At 32.0% G+C, this 20,685-nt stretch overlaps 4 protein-coding genes across 9 annotated transcripts; 1 reads left to right on the plus strand and 3 right to left on the minus strand.

The window, feature by feature from the left end:
• Nucleotides 1-92: 92 nt before the first annotated feature.
• LOC123712783 (proteoglycan 4-like) lies at nucleotides 93-9,308 on the minus strand. Of its 6 annotated transcripts, none has more exons than XM_045666044.1 (9): nucleotides 9,198-9,307; nucleotides 7,534-8,501; nucleotides 7,150-7,268; nucleotides 6,880-7,043; nucleotides 6,419-6,589; nucleotides 5,283-5,386; nucleotides 4,594-4,773; nucleotides 3,252-3,396; nucleotides 93-2,099 (listed from the first exon to the last, which is right to left on the minus strand). In XM_045666044.1, exons 2-9 carry the CDS (start codon nucleotides 8,494-8,496, stop codon nucleotides 2,011-2,013), a joined length of 1,935 nt encoding a protein of 644 aa, XP_045522000.1. In that variant the 5' UTR covers nucleotides 8,497-8,501; nucleotides 9,198-9,307; the 3' UTR covers nucleotides 93-2,010. The 6 variants fall into 6 exon arrangements, with proteins under 6 accessions (XP_045522000.1, XP_045521997.1, XP_045521999.1 ...); XM_045666041.1 differs by having other exon boundaries at nucleotides 7,534-8,525; XM_045666043.1 differs by having other exon boundaries at nucleotides 7,534-8,525; nucleotides 9,223-9,292.
• Nucleotides 9,309-11,409: 2,101 nt separating this feature from the next.
• On the plus strand, nucleotides 11,410-12,790 carry LOC123713277 (protein PBDC1). The gene is made up of 3 exons (XM_045666881.1): nucleotides 11,410-11,596; nucleotides 11,682-11,780; nucleotides 11,856-12,790. Exons 1-3 carry the CDS (start codon nucleotides 11,594-11,596, stop codon nucleotides 12,243-12,245), a joined length of 492 nt encoding a protein of 163 aa, XP_045522837.1. The 5' UTR covers nucleotides 11,410-11,593; the 3' UTR covers nucleotides 12,246-12,790.
• A 355-nt stretch (nucleotides 12,791-13,145) lies between these two features.
• On the minus strand, nucleotides 13,146-15,135 carry LOC123713279 (bifunctional lysine-specific demethylase and histidyl-hydroxylase NO66). Its single transcript, XM_045666883.1, has one exon. It carries the CDS (start codon nucleotides 14,904-14,906, stop codon nucleotides 13,161-13,163), a length of 1,746 nt encoding a protein of 581 aa, XP_045522839.1. The 5' UTR covers nucleotides 14,907-15,135; the 3' UTR covers nucleotides 13,146-13,160.
• A 1,902-nt stretch (nucleotides 15,136-17,037) lies between these two features.
• Nucleotides 17,038-19,010, minus strand: LOC123713681 (60S ribosomal protein L26). The gene is made up of 4 exons (XM_045667483.1): nucleotides 18,936-19,010; nucleotides 18,537-18,718; nucleotides 17,539-17,679; nucleotides 17,038-17,209 (listed from the first exon to the last, which is right to left on the minus strand). The coding sequence occupies exons 2-4, from the start codon at nucleotides 18,702-18,704 to the stop codon at nucleotides 17,072-17,074; spliced, it is 447 nt and encodes a 148-aa protein (XP_045523439.1). The 5' UTR covers nucleotides 18,705-18,718; nucleotides 18,936-19,010; the 3' UTR covers nucleotides 17,038-17,071.
• Between the last annotated feature and the right edge of the window lie 1,675 nt (nucleotides 19,011-20,685).

The raw sequence follows: 20,685 nt of genomic DNA on the forward strand, positions 1-20,685 counted from the left end.
GACAATTTCATTCCCTAGTCCAGAGGGAATTATTTACCGACCCACACTTCACATGAAACTAGGGATTAACCTAAAAATAAAACTACTTATTTCTTAAATTATTTATATTTATTTCTGAATGCATATAAATTTGCGGACTTTCTGTTACAATAGTAATCTTTGACTGATTTATTTAATTTTGTATAAAACGCTAAATTTTTTCATACATCTATTGTATCAGACGACCAGTCATTCTAAAAACAGAAAATTCACACGCAATAATTTATATACTACTTTTAATCTTAAAATAATATACCACCTACTTAGGTATCTAGATTTAATTCAAACACACGCGCACTCTGAGCTCGTTGCAACAATAACGTCACCCATACATCGAAACAAAACACAAATGGTATTAGTACATAACAATATTGTGCCGGTTGTGAAAATTATTTAGTCACAAACACATAAACATTCTGGTTCCAACAACCTTCTTACGAATAATAGAACGTTGCATTTGGTCGCTCAACGCTCTTGTGGTTCTAGCGAGTTAATTCGTTAGTTATTAATAAAGAAACCCATTCTCGAATGCATTAAGTTGTATTGAGATATGTCATAAGTAAGATATGAAAAGCCTATGTATTGAGGCGGCATCCAAACTTGTGGCATCTAGCTTTAATAATTTTAAATTAGCTTGGTCCAGATTAAATTTATTTAAATTATTCCAAATCGGGTGATATATTAATGTTCGCATTCCTGATTTTTAATATCGATATTTTGTACTAATATACATTTTTGCGTAGATTGAATATTCTAAGTATTAATATCTAAAGATTTTAAAAAGTAATCCTATAATAACTTATCTATTGCTTAACACTTGAGATAAAAATATCTCAAAATATAACGCCTCGCCAAAAAATAGAGTGACTCGATTCGCTGAAATGAAATTATTTTAGAGCAAATTGTGTCACTCTTTCAATCAGCGTTATTAAAATATGATATCTTTTTGTTTATTTTTATGTACAACATTCGTTATTCCATAAGTTTACATGTCATATATAAAAACTACGTTAAATGTTAAAATATAAAACGATATTAAAATTGTGATTTAAGTGATATTCAAGTCAGCATGCGATATTATGAAACTTGAACATAACACAGCCTGGGAATAAATTGTATAATTGAAATGTGCGTGTCAGAAATGTGGAAATCTACGTAAAATTCTATTTATAATAAAATAAAACTGCCAATTCCACGCATTTGTTGTACCACGACTATTTGTTCGTTAAGGCGATCATAAAATGGCCGACAAAAACATCGCCATTTTTGACAATTAAAAAATATTATGCTGTGGAACTTTTCCAGGTAAATACAATTATGAGAAATTCCTCTTACGGTTTTGTCATTTCGAGTGTTTAATTGAGAACTAGTGTGGCATTATACAGAGCAATGAGGGGTTGTATGACAGTTGAAAAGAAAACTTTGAAAAGTTTTTAGGAATTACGAAAGTGATAGAGGGAGAGCAGACAGTGGAATGATTGTTAGAGACTGACACGGCATAGATACGCCATGACCATGCAAAAGTATGGAATGAGACTGAGAAACGGTTAACACAAAAAAAAATATTTAGACAACGAAACCAATCCCTTTTCGAAGCCCCTGATTATAAATTAGGCCTAACTCAAATAGTTATTTTAATAAACCTACACTAATGAAGTAATGGTCTGTAAAATGGCAGTTACATAGTCCTTAGTAAAGTTTACTTAAAATCATCTTAGTTACCAAACTAATTAACAATAGGCACATTACTTTCATTTACAACTTGGCAAAACATGGATCGACTACACCTATCTAAAATTACAAATCATTGTAACATAAATCTGCCGAGTATAATACAAACAAACAAAAATTAAACTGATTTCCAATTCCATGTGTTGCCACATTCCCCACAATATAATTATTTCCACAAATGTTGCCAAGCTGTAACTGTCACTTTGACAAAACCGTAAGCTTACATTACATTTGTGTATATTATTTCTTGGAAGGTGGTTTTCGTGGTGTGCGAGTGGTTTTACCCGTCGATGTAGAGGGAGTGGGAACGATTGGTGAGCTTTTTGCCTCTGAAATATTCACAAAATTATATAAGGTGTTCATGCCGATTTTCTACCGATTATGATATTATAAGTTTTATTTGAAAGCGGTCGATTTTGTACGCCCAACGCGCTATTTCATTTTTGACTCATATTAGATTTTGAGAGACTCGAAAAGACTAATAAAAAATAATTAAAGAAGCGATTTAGCTATCTCGGCCCATAATACGGACAAATAATAAAAAATACAAAATATTGAACAGCTACTCAAGGTAAGTTTTATGGGCAGATAAAAATAAATATAATACTCAATAGTATGCGTAAATATTTATTTTAGTTAAGCCATCACAAAATCGACCCAAATGGCGGTTGAACACCTTATATCACTATTTTAGCTTAGAACTTACTCTAACATATGTTCTAAGCTAAAATTTCGCGATGCATATACCACTCACACGAATAACATATATTCTGAACAATATATTATATTTATATTAATAAGAAAATTATATATTCAGAATATATATTTTTACAAAGCGCACGTTTAGCTTAGAACACCTCTAACTACAAACGAAGCGACAATTCAATAATTAATTTAACCGACCCGGTAGTGATCGCGCTTACATCTTCGAAAACAACAAACTTTCCTAATACACCATTCATTACCGGGTCAGAAGTTTGTGCGTATCTAAATACTCAAAACTCCAGAATAAACACGCCCTTGTAGGTATTTTGTTGAAGGAGCAGGTCTTGAATCGATTGAATATTTAGACATCAAGTGAATCACAAGACAAGTAGTCTCAATGCAAAAATAAAAGTCTACACGTGTACTTCATTAAGCTAAACTAAGGCCCAAAAACTACATTGTTTCATGGAAAAACATTGCTTTTATTTGTAATAACAAACATTCATTTGTAGTTACAAACGTAAAATAAAACACACTTAATTAAACCAGTATCAACTTTGCTTTATAATTTAGAAAACGATATATTGTTAAACATATATCTACGTATACGTACGTGTACGTAGTTTCTCATAAAGTGCGAACTGAACTGATATAGATAAATTTGAGAATATTTGTAAAGCAAAGTTGCTCCGACCTTTAACACATTACAAATCGATAAAACGCATAAACATTTTAACAAGTTACAACCATTAAAACCTATAGAATAAACTGTTTACCTTTAGCCGCTCTTCTGCCCTTGCGCGTGACCGGCGATTCAGCTTTGGCCGGCGAGGTTTTGGCCGGTGTGGCTTTGGTCAATCTAGTGGGCGTCTTTTTCATCGGAGTTTTTTTATCCGATTTCTCAGACACCGCAGTTGCCGTCTGTTCAAAATATTTTTATGTAAACACTATAACTACTAGTATGGCGTACATGAACGTACACGAACGTAGTACGAACTCAGTTTTTTATTAAAAATTCTACAAAAATATTTAACACTGGGATTATTTTTATAACGGAATCACCATTTTATTTTTTTATTTACATCTTAGTAGTCAACCATTTCAATGTCTTAATGCAATTATGTTTTTGTGAAAATGTATAATAATTTTATTTATTGTATATTATTAAAATCTTTAGGGCTAGGTGACTTTATTATATAAGCCCAATGTTAATAAACCTAATGTTAACCCAGTTAAGCCTAGCACAAGCTCGATGCGACACTTTTTTTCTCTTAAAGACTTTTTTATAAATAGGAACATCACATTACATGCATTAAATACATGCTTTATTAAAAATTTCGAAAAAAATGTTAAAGTATTTAAATAAACAACAAATTTCACACTTTAAGCAAAGCAATGTATGATGCATGACTTTCAATTGTTAGTCTAAAATTTATTCAAGGACTATTCATCAAATACATAATATGGGATTTTTCTGATTACCTATAAGGAATAACTGTATTTCCTTTGTAAATATATTGTAATTAATTTACTAGATTTGTGGCAACTTTTCATAACGTACACGGATATAGTATGAACTACAAGTTTATCTATGGCTTTGCGAAACTTTCAGTTTGAAATGTGAATGAATTGCGAATGTATGTGTGAAAATAAAAACATAAATAATACCTCGACCCAATCAAAATAACTGACGAAAGTTGAACCGCGTTCTAACTACATGCGAGTTGCACCATTTGAATTATCATTATTAGATCTATTCAAGATTCATACAACTCTGCGCCAATGTCTGTTTAGAACTATTCATAGAAGATTTTTTATTATAGAATATAAAATACGACTACGTTATGAATAAAATAAAATTTACTTTAATTTCTTTATTCTCGTTTACGTTAAGACAATTCCTTCTAAACAGACGAAGCCCATCGTATCGCACATCCAAACCGTACGGGGCGGCACAGACACACATACACACAGAGGCTCACCACTTTAACACTTATACTCCCATTAAACCAATATTATTTTCAACGAAATTAAAGTTTTTAACTCCACTTGTATGCATTAAAGTGGCAACCCCACACAATCCACAATGTATGTAAGTGAGATGAGAGCAGTACGTACATGTCTATAAATCCGCCGTACTATGCCTACCTTGCTTGTGACCGCCACACTGGGCGTACTACCTGATGATTTCGCTTTAGCGGGGTTTTTGCCCGATTTTGGGGACTTTCTCTTTTTCGCGGAGCGCGGACTGCGCTTTGGTGTCGTTCGGGCTTTTTTACTAGGGGTCGCTTCTTCCTTCTGAAAGAGGAATGAGTTTCGTGTGTAATATGTAACTGTATTGGAGCACTCACTTACTTATCATGACGTTAGTTTAAGACGGAATGGGGAGGGTTCAAGTATTACGTAACAAATTTTAGGGGGGGGGGTCCTCTTGTAAAACGTTACGATGCGGGGCGGGGATTGAATTACGCTTTATTGTTAATATTATTTTCCACTTCCCAGTACTTTACACTGTATAATGGTAAGTTTTAGGTAAAGAGGCACTGGTCACGAAACGTTTTACTATTGGATACAGAAACCGTTACGCCGCGTTTCATGGGGAGGGGTGGTCAGGAATCACTAAAAATTGCGTGACGTAATACTTGAACGCTCCCATACTTATAAAAGGTGAATTTTGACAGTTAGCGTCGCCTTAATGACAGCTACATGTTGTCAACAGCAACGCTGATTTGTCAGTTGAGTTTGAAAACGGAATGGACTAATAATTTGTACAACTTTTGTATGAGAAATTAAATAAAATAACTTACCGAAGTATCAGTGTCCTCCTTCGAATTAGGCGAAGACTTTGAGCTGGAGCGTTTCCTCGATTTCTTTTCGAGTTGTGACTCGTCTGTGTACAGCGAGAGATCCACTGACAAACAGATTTAAATATTTCACTATTTTCCTTTAACAGCCTCCAGGGTTAGTGTTTAAGTTAGTTCAGCGTTTCCAAAGGTTTGATAATTTTTTATATTTTTTTTATAAATAATTTTGAAGTTAGACTATTATTTGGATATTGGAAAGTTACCAAATAGAGTTGTCAATACTTTTAGTAAGTTTGTTTGTTAAATGTCTATATTTAGGTGATGGTAGAATAATAAATATTTGATTTAGAAAATACGACCACAAACGAAAATTGTTTTAAATCAATCATAAAAATCTATGATTTTTCAAATGATAATGTTAGTTACTATGACAGTTAATATCCAAATTTCGTAACCAGTATAAAATATTGAATAAATGTTTGAAAATTGTAGTTTTTTTTTTAATTTACTGATAATTTCAACTACAACCAAGATAAAACAGAATCAGTTAATGAGGGTGGATGACTGTTAAAGGTTAGTTTGTTAAATGAAATGAATAGTGAAATTATTAAAATCTATTCTTATAAAAAATAAAAATAAAAAATATTTATTAAAATACAGTTTTAATGGATAAAAACGTTTAGAAAATGTATTTCTTGCCACTGTTGGTCGAATTAATTATGTTAGTCTATGATAGCAGCTTATTACTTATTAATCCTTTAAAACTGTAAACAATTAAGACATTTATTGTGTAAATAATTAAAAATACAACTTAAAAAAAAATCTTTTAGAATACAGAGTGTGATAAAGCTTAAATATGGAACAATTTTTTGGTAGTCTGTGCTGACGTGATGGGACATGATTTGGAGGCAGTACTATGTTTTTTGTTATGCCAAGCCAGTTCTCTTTATGCACTGTCTCTCATTAACAGCATTCGTGTATGAACATGAAATTCGTCTAGATGACACTTGACGTGACTAGTCATAGTAAATGATTCTACAAGTTTTTTTTTTATAAAGAAGTAGGGTTGTATGAGTAATCTGCTTAGTTAGCAGACAAGAGTGAGTAGCGATGCTTCTAATTGGATTGTTGCAACTCACGTCCGTCAGGGTGTTCCTCCGTCAAGTGTATGTTGGCCCCACTTTGTTCAGCCTTCAGCGCCCTCTGTAGTATAGAAGTGGCGCGAGCTTGTTCGGCTGGTCGCAGTAACCACGCCCCGCCTCCACTTGCAGACCGCGTCAGAGATAGTGTAGTTAGTACACATTCCATATCTGTAAATTATAAAACGTAAGTTGGCCACATAGTATTTTCCACATATATGCCACATATATGTTGTCTTGAGTGGTCAAAGTCCAGAGTTCAATGTACAATAATTTCTACATTTTCGGAACACAAAGTACCGTACGCCAATAAATAAAGTTTCATACAGTAGATGATATAGATAAATATTAAAGCCTTATATGGTTACATAATTAATACGCATATAATAACAGACCTTTTTAAATCTTTCAGCTTTAATTTTATACATATGTATTTATTTTGTGAATTGTTTAATCCTTACCCGTGACATCATAAAAATCTGGTTTGTATGTTTCTCCAGTAGGGTCGCCTTTATCTTGTGAGAGCCACCTTATTTTAATTTTTCGTGTAGTACGGTATACATTCTGTAGAGCTTGGCATACATAGAAACCTCCTTCAGCATTTCGTACAGCCAAATATTCATTTCTAGAAAAAATAATCACTTATAAATTAAGTTATTTAATAATAAAAAAAATTATTGTAATATTGATATTAAATTTTCTTCTAAATGAAATTTGTAACAAAAACATACTTATAAAATACAATAAGTTTGTCATCATTTTGTTTAGTTGGAGTGGATCTTCCAGCAGCTGAGGCTGACAACTTTGTGGCCATCGCTATTTCTGGTGTTGGTGACTGGTATAATTGAACCTGAAAGTATTTAATAATGGGGATGCAGAAAAATATTACAACAAATATGGATAACTATTGATATTTATAATGATACATTAACCTTACTTGACTTTATACATGAGGGATTAAGCTAGAACTGTATCAATAGTTACAATTATTTTTATATGGAAATATATAAATACATACACTTTAACCTAGTTTTAGAATAAAGTGATTTAATTGAAAAACATAATATAAATATATTATACTAATTCAAAATTGATTAAAGAGCCCTGATATTTACCTTAGTCCGATTTCTCTTAGCTTTTGTGTCAGGTGTACTTTCTTCAGCAGGTTTTTTGGTCGATGTTGTTTCACTTTTTTCAGATGCTTGTCTTCTTTTTCTCATAGGAGTGACTGTAGCTAACTTCAGTGTTGACTTAGCAGCTATTTTATTATCCGACTTTACTGGAGTCTTAGAATCTGACTTTTCTTCGGTTTTATCTTCTTTTGATGTTTTATTTTCTTCCGATTTGATTGATGAATCTTCATGCTCTTTTTGTTCACCAACCTTTTCATCTAAGTTAGGTATGTTTACTGGACTTTCTCCATTCTCTTCTGATTTTGGTGGCTCTGGCTTAGGATTTTCAATTGGTAATGATTCTTTTTGAAGTGATGGCATTGTGGAAGCTTGACACTGATTTTCATTTGCTGATTCAGGTGTTGGTTTATTGTCACTTTGAGTTGGTGCAACATCTGCTGTTTGGGCAGATTTTAATTCTATTGGTTTAGAAGGAGACTTTTCAGGTGGCTCATTAGCTGTAGCTACTTTAGGTTGTACAAGAGGATCTGATGCACTTCCAGTATTAGATGTTTCTGCTTTCTGTGGTATATTCTGAGATGTTACAGGTTTCTCAGGTGGTTTAGGAGTACTGGGTGATGTTTTAGCTATATCTGGCTTATCTTTTGTTTCTGGATTCTGTGGCTTCAATGGAGCTGGTGCACTACTTCCAGTTTTAGGAGAGTCTATAGCACCATTTGCTTGAGCTGTAGAATCAGGTTCTTTTTTCTCCGGTGTTCTTGTTAAAGCAAGTGGTTGTGGGGGCTGAGTTGTTGCCGGTTTATCTTGCACAAGACTTAATGGAGCAGGAGCACTTGTTGTTGCACTTTTGCTGGGACTTGCTGCCACATTAGTTGGAGTTATTGAGTTTTGTGTGGCATGTGAGAGGTTGCCATGATGGCTCATGTTTTGTGCCATCTGAGCCATGTTAGCTGAAATTGGCGCCATCGATGGTACTGCGTGGGCGGGCACCGGTGGTGGATTAGGTATATGGTGGATTAAATTCTGGCCTACAAGATTGTTTGTGCCAGGAAGGAGGGAATTTTGCGCGCCCTGGGGTAAGCCCACTGTGTGATTAGCGCTAGCCACATTACCTTTAGCAGGACTAGCTTGACCCCCCGGTTGAGGTACGCCCGGTTGTGGAAGTACTGGCTTTAATGCAGAGTTCATTTCAAAAAACAAATACTATTACTTCGCTGTCTATTTCAAAAACATTTAATATCGCGGTTTCACTGTTGTCGATACAGGTTAACACACTGAAATGTCTTTGACCCAAAACAATAATTCATACATATCACAAACTGTTGTCTATGTATAAACGCGGTACGCGCGTAAGAACGCTAAAGCAATTGCCCGCTTTTTTATCACTACTCTCTACACCTACCTAATTATTTATGTTAGAAATGTAGCAACAATTAGTTTACACTTAAAAGTTAGACACTATAATCTTACGACACCAATATGTAAAGATTGCAGTGGAAATAGCTATAAAAATATGCGTTGCTACATCTGACTAAGAACTTCCGCAACACCGATACCCGCCGTCAGCATCGATATATTTAACACGACCGTTGGTCACATAGCACTATCACTTTTTATTATTAGGAATACATTAAATTCATTATTACCACTTTTAAATATTAATTAACATACATAAAATTAACTCAGTTCAGTGAAATTTTCAACAAATATTACGCACAGTAGTTTAGAGATGGCGTCGGCATAACGCGCATGCGCCACCTTCTTCTTAAATGTCCCAATCAAATCTCAAAAATGTTGTGATTCAAACGATGTTGATCGAAATATTTTATCTCGCTCTTTCGCGGGACACTCTTATGACAATGTTGAATAATATGTATTCGCTTTCTCATTCTACCGTTGATACCACGTTTAGGAATAACCGGTAATGAAAAGACATATAGACAAAATAATACCCTATTATACAAATTTAACCTGTGGTCTTATAAATAAGAAGTTTTTAGCTTTGTTTCGACGTAGAAAGTAGATTGTAATTAGAAAGTAAAACTTTATTTTTGCTAATTAGATAATAACAAAAGCTACACTGTTATCTTGTATAATTGTTATACTCGTGTAAGTCTTAATGTTACCTGTATCATACAAACTCAACGTTTTGTCGGTTACTTATTGAAACAGGTGTCAGTAAATGATACCGATAAAATCCCTATTTTAATGTACTTGCATTAAACTATTGCTATTTCATACTCTTAACCAAGTCATCAGTCCATATAGACTTCAATAAAGGAGACAATCCTATTATATTCTACATATATTGTGAGAGTACCTGAGTGCTATAATAGGTCTACCGGAATCTAATGACATAAAATATTCATATGGCAATGTCAAGTGAAATTTCATGAAATTTGTTGTTTTTGTGAAAATGTCGAAAAAGCAACTTCGATCTCAAGCGAAAAATATTGTTTTCACTGATTATCACAAAATAAAGGTTTTTAAAGCGCGTGGTAGAGTTAACCAGTAAGTTGGACCGAGTGGTTTTGATACTTTTTGTTTATTTTATATTTTTATTCAGTACTTGTGACTTTTTATAGTAGTTGCCAATAGCAGTACTATACGGCAAACCTTAGCCAGGGGCATATTTTCCACGCCTGGTAAAAAGAAGAGTGGCGGGAAGAAGAAAATGAATTTGAACAGTTTCCATTTTCAGGGGTTCCATTTTTTGGGAATAAACTAAAGGACATCTATACAGTTCGGCAGGAAATTCCAACAGTAATGAAACTATTATAACTCGTTGAGTAAGCCTGTGCCCTGCAATTGGACTGAGCTATTATTTGAGTAACATGGTAAATGTTATTATTTTTACAGACTTATACGTAAGGCGCTTGGTTTTGAATATGTTAAATGCCATCAAAAAGGACCATATTAAAGAAGAGAGACGATATAAAACTATAGAGATACAAGTTCTATAAAGATACAACAAAACCGCGAAATTGAAGAGGAAAATAAAGTAGATGTGATGTATTTAGTCGAGATTTACATTCACGGTTCATATTCTTTGAATAAGTGCTGGCAAAGCAAAGATATTGCAGGTCCATCTAATCATGATGCTAGTTATCATACTGTACGTAAGAACAAACCACCCATATAAGCCAATTGAATCGCTGATATTAAAGAATGGCTCCGTGCAAATGATTTACATTATTATGGTCTTAGGAGTAAATGTCAATTATGTATCACTGCTTGAAGTAGTGAAACAAAACATTACACCTTATCATTGCACATTGAATCCCATAGAAATGATTTGAGGTATAATGAAGCAAAAAGCTGTTAAAAACGCAAGTGACATAAAATTATGAACAGAAGATTTTCTCACAAATTGGTGTAGAGGATTGGTGACAATGTTGTGTACATGTAAATAAATTGTATACAATTTCATTAAGTAAGATATAATAATAATAATAATTGAAATGCTGTGAGAGCGCTTATAATATATACCTCTTTGTTTTCATCATCTGACGAAGAACAAGAAATGCAAGTGGAGTTCTGTGAATCATTTTCTAGTTCTGAATGTGATTTAAAGTTATTGGTATAATTGAAATGATATACATATAATAAATTAGTAGTAAGTTACGACTGATTTATTTTTCATGACATATCTTCCTATTTTAAGAACGCGATGTATAAAAACATTCTTTATACAAATAACTAATATACTTCATGCTCCTTAATACTAAAGACATAAATAAAAATTAAACATTATCAAGATCATTTAATCCAATTTTCCCAGTATTGCCCACAACAAATTTTTATGTCCTTACATGCCATGAGATTCCGGTAGAACTATACCAGCTTAGTGCTTACTAGTATAGTAGATAACTAGCCTAGCCTGCTCTATGGTTATGGTATAACCTTTTAAAAATTAAAATATTATATTAAGCATATAAAATTTTTGTGTATCTATTTCTAAATTGTTATTAATTGAGATAACAGATTGTATTACTATTTTAACCAGTGTAACAACGATAGTTTCGAAAAACTTGTAATTAGAATGGTAGGATCATGTCGCTATTATATTAAATTTGAATTAGAGATAAACAAATATTTGTACAGAGTTGTTTCATGTCTACATATTTTAGGATGTTCTGACGAGACCAGCAGAGGAATTCGGTAACGATGAAACCCTAGAACATTTATGGGCAGCGAGAGCAATGGAACACAGCGATATTTATTTTAATGTAAGTTAGTTAATGATACTGTGCATAAGAATGATATAGCAATAAGTTAACATAAATATTCATAAACTTTGGCAGGTTTTATGTTCAGTAGATACGCGATGGCTTAAATTGACCCCACACGATGATCTTATTTATACACACTTTCGGCAAGATTTTCCAGATTTAGATGTTGCTTACATTAAGGAGAATGAAATCAAAAATAACATTAATAAAGCTAAGTGGAGAGCATACTGTGAAAAGTTTAAAACTATTGTTGAGGACTACAGTTTTGGAACATTGATGAGAGCCGACACAAATGGTGATTACTCTGAATCAAACACAATTTTAGTACCACGGGTCCAATTTTATGCTATAGAAATAGCAAGAAATCGTGAAGGGTTGAACAATGAAGTTAAAAAACTATTTAAGTGTGCATCCAAAGCTAATATGGAGGAACGAAATCATCAAACAGAAATAATGGCATAGATATTAAAGTCTTTAGCAGACACAATAATTATAACACAGCCACCCCTAAGGCACAAGGAACTATGGACCTGCCATTTTTGATTTATAAACTTGGAAAATTTGATTTTATTGTAACAGACATTAAATACAAATATATTAATCAAATGTAGCAATATGAATATTCCTTAAATATATTACTCAAAAACTTTAATAAAACCTGCAGTATAATTATATATAACATTTAGTAGGAATGATGTTACTATTACTTCACTGAATATTTCTTTGTTCTTCAGTTCTAAATATTTCATATTAACTTTCAGATCTTAATAAAATGTAATTTAAAGTAATGTATTAGTGAAACGATGTAAGCTCATGTATTATAATCATAACATATTTAATGTGAATTTGATATTAATATCTACACACAACAAAAATCTAGAAGGTTTGATTTGTTCTATGTATACTTGCCTTAACTTCGCTAATGGATGGTAAAGGCTACAAAAATGAATGAGGTGCTCAATTACTCATACATTTTTATGATTTTTTTAAATAAATTTTGTATAGCATTCAATGTTTTATTTGACTGTACAATGTTTAATACAAATGTATTGTACCAAAATTAATTCTTAAAAATCATATAAAATTATTATAAGGGCTGCAGGCCTTTCAAAATACAAATGGTTTAAACAGCCATATTTCTTCTCTTTGCCAAGCAAGCTTATATGTACTTAATTACCAAGGTATGGTTTTGAATCAGTTAGAGCATAATAGTAGCCAATAAGGCGTATTAAGTCTTAATAAGACTTCACAGAGCTTTACTACTCATATGGTAATACCAAATTTTATGAAATAACGTTAGAAGTTGCATTTTCAAAATTTTTACATAAGTAAAGACAAGGTAAGTGCAAAGTAATAAATAAATATGAAATACAATGTTTATTCATCATCAATATTTTCTAAAGGACATTCTGTCATTATCAGGCCCCTGCTCCATAATGCATCAGCAATCTGCAATTTGTCAGTATCATTTTGTAAATCTAGATTTTCAACTGTAATATACTCTGGGTATGAAGTTATAAGTGTCTCAATGCCAGGTGCCATGTCTTCTTCTATTTCCAAAAATGGTAATTCACTCCCATGATACTCTAGAGAGTTTTCAACATAATAGTACAATCTGATACTGTCTTCTGACACCATTCTTATTATATTTTTTCTAAGAAGCCTTATTTTTGTATCAAGACTTATTTCAACCCTATTTATAACTTTTCCATCATCCACCATAATATCAGTGTCACCATACACAGTAACTGCTTTCTCTAAATCTGTGATGACAGGTGGCAAGGCATCTCGTTGATAATGCTTAGCCATTTGATCAACTGCTTCATCTAAAGGCAAATGTGATTTTAACTTATCAAATAAACTAAAAATTATATCTTTTATTTCTTTTTTACGTGGTGTGTCACAATCTGAATGGACTAAGCCAAAATTATCATAAATATCAAATGGTAGTCCGTATCTCAGTTCTACATTATCATGAACAGCTAGTTGTAATGCCGCTGGTAACATCTTTTCAAACAAATCTGCCCAAGAATGCTTTTGGTACATGCTTATTGTAACATGAAGAGAATGCTGCCCATCTATAGTAACTCCTTGGTGGATATATCCTCTAGGAAAATAGAGCATATCACCTGCTTCTAAAGTTACCTCCATAATAGGTTCACCAATCTCATCATCTGTGAAGTTCTTAGAGGAAACTCTTGGTAAAATTTCATTATCATCCCTGGGTTTATAAATTCGCCAATGCTTTTTTCCTTCAGTTTGTAAAATGAAAGCTTCAATGTCATCATAATGTGGTGCAAATCCTTGACTATCAGGAGGAGTTAAATAAGCATTAGCTCCAACAAATGAGTGAAAGTACTCTTGCAGAGTTGCATTGAGTAAATGAAGGTGTGAGATATAAGTTTGAGGATTTAATAATCGAAGACTACAGCCATTCAAGTAGAAATCCCATACTAAATGAGGATGAGCTCTACCTTCTGGGTTGTGGGTTTCTCTTTTACCATCAACATATGACGTAATATCAATATTTTTAGTAAATTGAATATTTTCATTTCTTAGCATAGTATCTATAATGGGTGTAGATATTAATCCTTTGTAATACAAAGGTTTTTCTCTAGCAATATGTAAAGGTTTCTTTTCCCATATATGATTAAAAAATTCTTCGACTTTGTAAGGTGCAATCATCCATTTCAATATTTTAATAGCTTCTTCCGAGCTATCGGTATGAACTGGCATAAACTCAAAACTTGCATTGCTTAAATTTGAACATTCATCTAAATGAGCAGTGCTTGATTTCAAACCATTGATAACATCTTTGTTTGGTCCAGGTATGAGATCAGGAATATCATCACTATCAGATATTTGCAGTAATTCAAGATTGTTTTTGCCATTAACCTTTGAATTTTTTTTAAGCTGTTTAATTATTTTTTTCTTAGCTTTATTTTTTAGTTTTTTCTTTGACCCTTTTTTATTAAGTTTTGCACTTATTTTTATCATCATACTGTCGTTGATGGTTGAATTGCATTTTGATGATAATGGGTATTTACTTTTCGATTTAGGTTTTTTTTTCTTTTTAGGTTTGTTAGAATTGTATACTGCAAACGCCGAAACCGGCAAGTCCATACTGTATTTATTGCTAACAAGGTCTTTACTACAACAGAACAAAATTTAAATATAAAACGAAAAAGATTTACCGTTGCTTAGTAAACGTACACAGACACAGTAGATTTAATACAAAACATTCATAATAAGCTAAATAGGTTAGAGTTTAATTATTTTTTAGGTTAGCTTAGCTTTATGTTCTGAAATATGAATACGGCTAACCACCAGTGATGCCAACTCCTACAAAATGTTCCCCTTAGGACCAACTTCAAATACCCCTAAATGTCAACCAAAAACCCCTGAAGTTTTTGTAGTATACTTGGTTTGAGAGGTAAATTCGAATATAATCGTAATTGAAGTAGTAAAAAATAGCTGTTGTGTTTATGTGAGTACATTTTACATGTATATATATTAATCAATGACCGACTAATATTTATGATAGTAACAATGAGATGAAACGATTCTTATTTTTTATTTCTTCGAATTCAGTTTTTCTTAAAGTTTCTTGGCAATTTTTTTGTACTTTTCTTTTTTATCTGTTTTGTTACAGTCAAACGAGACAGAATTAAAATAAAAAACTAATTGCTTCAATGTCTATTTTTTTCCTATTTTTTAATAAAGTATCTCCTAAAAAACCCCCTAGACATCTTGTTTCCCCCTAGATTTTGGGGAAAACCCCCCAAGTTGGCAAATGGCAGTTTAGAAAAAACTGATTACCACGACAATTTACTATAATAGTCTGTTTGTTATAAGCACAGATAATTTATTTATGTACCTATATCAAACCTAAGTCAGACGATAAATTATATTATACTTAACGATAAAAGGTTGAGATTCAAAAACTAGACTTAGCACTAATTATGACTCTCTTATGTGAAAATCCGTCATTTACGTTGATATTTGTATTCAGAACGCTCGAAGCAAACTTGGGCTGGGCTTACTTTACGCAAAGTAATGCAAATCACCGGCTTGAGCACTAAGCACAAGCACATGTGATTTTTAATACTTTACACAAAAAAAAACTTTTAAATTAATTAATGGATTATATGTTTGAACATAAAATTTCAGGCAGGTAGGATAAGTTAACGTTAATAAAGTAATTGAAAAGCAGGTTAAGTCAATAATTAGGTCGTTTATATTATAACATCTACTAGCGGACCCGACAGACGTTGTCCTGTCTTAACTATAGTATTGATTTCGAATTGGTATAATTAACTAAAAATACTTTATGAAAACATGAATTTTCAAGATTAATGCCACAGACAATTAGCGACTGTAATTATTTTAAATGCATTTTATCAATACAATAACTCTGATCGAAGCATTTGTTTTAAACGATATAAATTTTTCTTACATCCTATTTGGCGATAATTGCAGCACGCTTCTGTCAATGTTATGTCAACAAAGGTTACATGAAAAAAGTTTGAATTGTAAAGGCGCTATTCACTGAAAAAAAAATTACTATTATAAAATTACTACTATACTACTATATATAAATAAGGCTTCATTTATATATAAAGCTTACTAATTCATCGCCTTTTATTTAGAGGGAGAGGAGTTATTGTAGGTGTTTTTGGCGATTTCGTAGACTCTAAAACTGAGTAGAGGAAGAATTTGGCAATTCTGGTTTATATTTGTGGAGCAACCAATGCTTTAAATCATTAATCATATACGCTGTATGTAAATTACTATCTTGATGTTTTCTCATTATAAAATGTATGCATTCGCCACCACTATTATAAGTATACAAATTCAGTTTAATTAATCGAAGTCAACCTAAGGTGTATGTGCCTTTAGCAAGAGTTTACATTGTTATGCGAATAATCATGAATAATGATTAGAAATTGTTTGGCTTAAAATCTTGTAATACTATTCAACAAAATAAGTGTCAATGTCTTTTCAACCATTGAATTCTAGGACCTGGATTAAAAAATAGTTTGCTGATAGGATTATAGTATCCCATCTTAGTATAATCTATCTACTTGAAGTTTTTTAAATGAAGTGTAGACTAGCTCAATTAAACATTTCGAGTTGGAAGAACAGCCAGCATGTAGCTTTATATAGTTAGTTAGATGTATAAATAGTAGAATATATTCAAAAAGTCCTCCTCTGTACAACTCAATTGCCAAGCGAGGCAAAAATAAAAGCAGTATTGTTTTAATATTTTATTGTTCTTAAAATTATGTTTACGAGGTCTCAACTGCTGTGGCAGTCTCCTCAGTGTATTTGCCCTTGTCTTTGCCAAGTGCCGCCAATCTGCCCTTAGCTCTACGGTCTAAGATAGACTTACGATCTTTGTTCATTTTCAGTTTAACTATAACACACTGAAACCAAACATGAAAATTATTATAATAGTTCAACCATATATGAATGTAGATAAATGACAATTTCATTTATCAGAGCCATGGAAGTGTCTCAGCAGTCACATAATCAATGCACATAAATGTTTTCACACATGTGTCAAAGAAAATGCTTTTGTATAAAATTTATCATCACTTATATTAAATTAGACTTATGAATCTTAGTGTAAGAAAGTATATTGTTACATAAATAATTTTTAATTATGCCATTATATCTGTTGCATTAACATAACATAGTAACATGCAAGTTATAACCTTAATAGCTAGCAATTTTACTTCAACTAAAAACAAACCTTTGAAGGGTGAATGCCGACATATACACTGGCTCCATTGGCTTTTTCTCTCTGAATCCTCTCAATGTATACAACAAACTTCTTTCTGTACACCTGCACTACTTTGCCAACTTGTTGTCCTTTGTAGTGACCACGTACAACCTGTCACCAAGAAAGTAACTATTTTTAAATTATCAACAGCAAAAACTCAGTGTGAAAGGTAATATTCATATATACTAAACTAACTGAATTATTCCAATGTTTATTAAGATATTTCATTAGTATAAAGCTAAAGCTAGTTATTTTAATGTAATAATAGTTTAGAAGTTTTTGTTAAAGATAATATAATTTTTTTACCACAGTATATTTTGTAAATTGTACATTAATACAAGAAAGTGACTTGAAACATACCCTAGAAATTAATATATTAAACTCATGTTAAATAATTACTATAAATATTTAAATTGTTCTATTGAAAGCTTAGTTTTCCAAAGTGTAATTTAATTTTAAAATTTTGAATAGGGAAGTATTGTAGCTTTACAAAATAATGGAATCAAAGACCTACTTATTTTTTAAACTAAAATATAACATGTTTGACAATTTTGCTAAAGCAGAAAATTTTGAGCAAGACCCTGGTATATAATTATATTGCAATGAATAATGGGGACAGTACGAGTTCTGTTATTGCAAAACAATCAGAGCCATTTATACACCATGTCACAGATTAGCCATAACCTACAAGGTTAACTAGAGAAAACCTCAAGTCTACCAATTCAGTTACAACAAACAACTGTGGTCTAAGAATGGTTTGTCATCATCATTTTGTTTTGCATTTATTTGTTAAGAGGCACGTGTACAATAAATATGATATATAATAAAATAACTGCTCACAAACTAGCAGGATTTATGCGACTAAACAAAAATGCAGTCACCACATGCTAGTAATAAGAAGCATATTAATAGCTAACGTTTGTCATACAAATAGATCTGCCTACATTGTATTAAATACAGATATTCACCTGTACTTCGTCGTCTTTACGGATGGGCATTGACTTCACATTGAACTTCTGTCTAAGTTCCTTCGACAGAGGTGAGGACATAAGAACTCTTCTAATGTGGGAAGGTGCGCTGAAATGCCTCTTCCTGTTTTTCCTTCTGGAGGACGTAACCAGTTTATTGAACTTCATACTGGCAGTCTTCGCTGAAATCCAAGTTACACGTTTTAACACTCTAACAATAGGTTACCGATTGTGCATGATTGATGTTAAACTCCGAGAATGTTTATTTGGTACACTATTTACGAATTTAGCTAAAATAGTCATGGCTATAAGCTTTTATATCAATATACTTTAGAAAAATAAAATATGAATGTTATAAACTAAACAAAATAAGACGATTTAAAGAGATTTAAAACCTACCCGAAACGACACGGCAAAGAATCAAATCAAAAAGACATACGGAATGAATGTTGCCAGTTTCGTGACTTGGGACTCCCAAAGTTGCCTTAATTTTTAATAGTATACCCGAATGTATAACGGAAATATTTCTTTGTTAATAAGTCCAAAAATAATATTAAAGACGGTTTAGTAGTGAGAAATCAATTTAATATCAACTTACATTTTGTAATAAATTAAAAACAATCTATAAAAAAATCCATTACCATTTAATAATTCGCCTCAAACATGACTGTAAAATTGTTACAGAGTAAAATAACGTATAAATAATAATTAATTTTATACACACACATGATACAAAATGGTCACAGATTAGTCTAATCGACGATGACGTAGCACGCTTGTAAATAATAGCACCTGCCTTGGAGTATAATTTGTCGGATACTGTTTTTGATTGAAATACAATATATGTGTATTTGCGTAATTTAAGAATGATGATGGGTCACGTAAAAAATTTTTTGCGTCTTTACTGGCAGATATTTCATAGCGACTGGTACGACGGCATCTTGATAGAGTAGCAACATTTTTTTAAATAAATCTTTTGGGAACTTCCAAAAAAAATTCTATTCATTATTGATTTCTTTTGATCACAAAATCTGTTATCACGAAAAAATATAATAATAAATTTAAAAAAATAAGAAATTTAATATTATTTTAAATACGTTTTTTGGGTATTATTAGGGGAAAAAATACTGGCTATACTAATAAGACCATATTAAATGTAGTTATAATGTTGATTACTTGACCATAGCTGGGTAGTACATAGTAAGTACTGGTTACACTAGAATTTAAAAGCAATTTAATTTTACTTCATATTTTACGACTTAAAATGCTTATAATGATGAATTATTTATTCAACGTCGATATTTTATGAAAAAAGTATTTGCAAAGTTATTATCATAGTTCCAAAGAATACAAATAGGTGTCGCTATATTAAACATGTTTATTACTATTTTTTCTTGAATTTAGAATAGTGCTTGCTAAACTTAGTAATTAGGATTATGATAGATTTTGCTAATAAGTAAAACAATAATGAGAACTGAATTATGAAAGACAAACATTATTTATTAGCCAAAATTCCCGTAGTAACTTAAATGCGGCGGCCGGCGAAAAAATTACAAAATGATATGGCTAGGAATAAAACTTCCAATCAAATCTATTTCTAATCACATTTTAAGTTTTGTTTAAATTCTTCTAGTGGCGTACCTATACACATTACCATTACCACGGACAGACACATGCATTGGCGTTAATAGGGTTTCGTGTGTCTAAGTCGTGGGGGATCTACTTGCGTTTTAATACTACTTGCTTAAACAGAAGCGGTTTACTATGATGGCGTGAAACTACTAAACTTAAGTATTAGATCGGCTGCATCTACCAAATTCGAATTTGGTAGATGCAAACAGGAACGGCGTACCCGGCCCCTACACCGGCCGAACCCGGTAAAAAACGATAAGGTAAATTCCACGTATTTATTATGCGTGATATTTTTTTCATATGTGTAACTGTTACTATTTTCTAGTTATTAGATTTATATACGTGTATTGTATGTTTTTTTAGCACTGTTCACCTTGTGGCTTGAACGTGGGACTCCCAAAGCTAAGCAAATTCAAATTACAGCTTTTGCTGCAAGCACAAATAAACTTTTTTTATGTCAAAAAACATCGCGTGGAAACCAAAAGGAGCACGAAATCTGATCGAAGGAGTGTTGTAA

This window comes from Pieris brassicae, chromosome 8 (genome assembly GCF_905147105.1).
Source record: "Pieris brassicae chromosome 8, ilPieBrab1.1, whole genome shotgun sequence".
Taxonomy (NCBI): Eukaryota; Metazoa; Arthropoda; class Insecta; order Lepidoptera; family Pieridae; genus Pieris; species Pieris brassicae.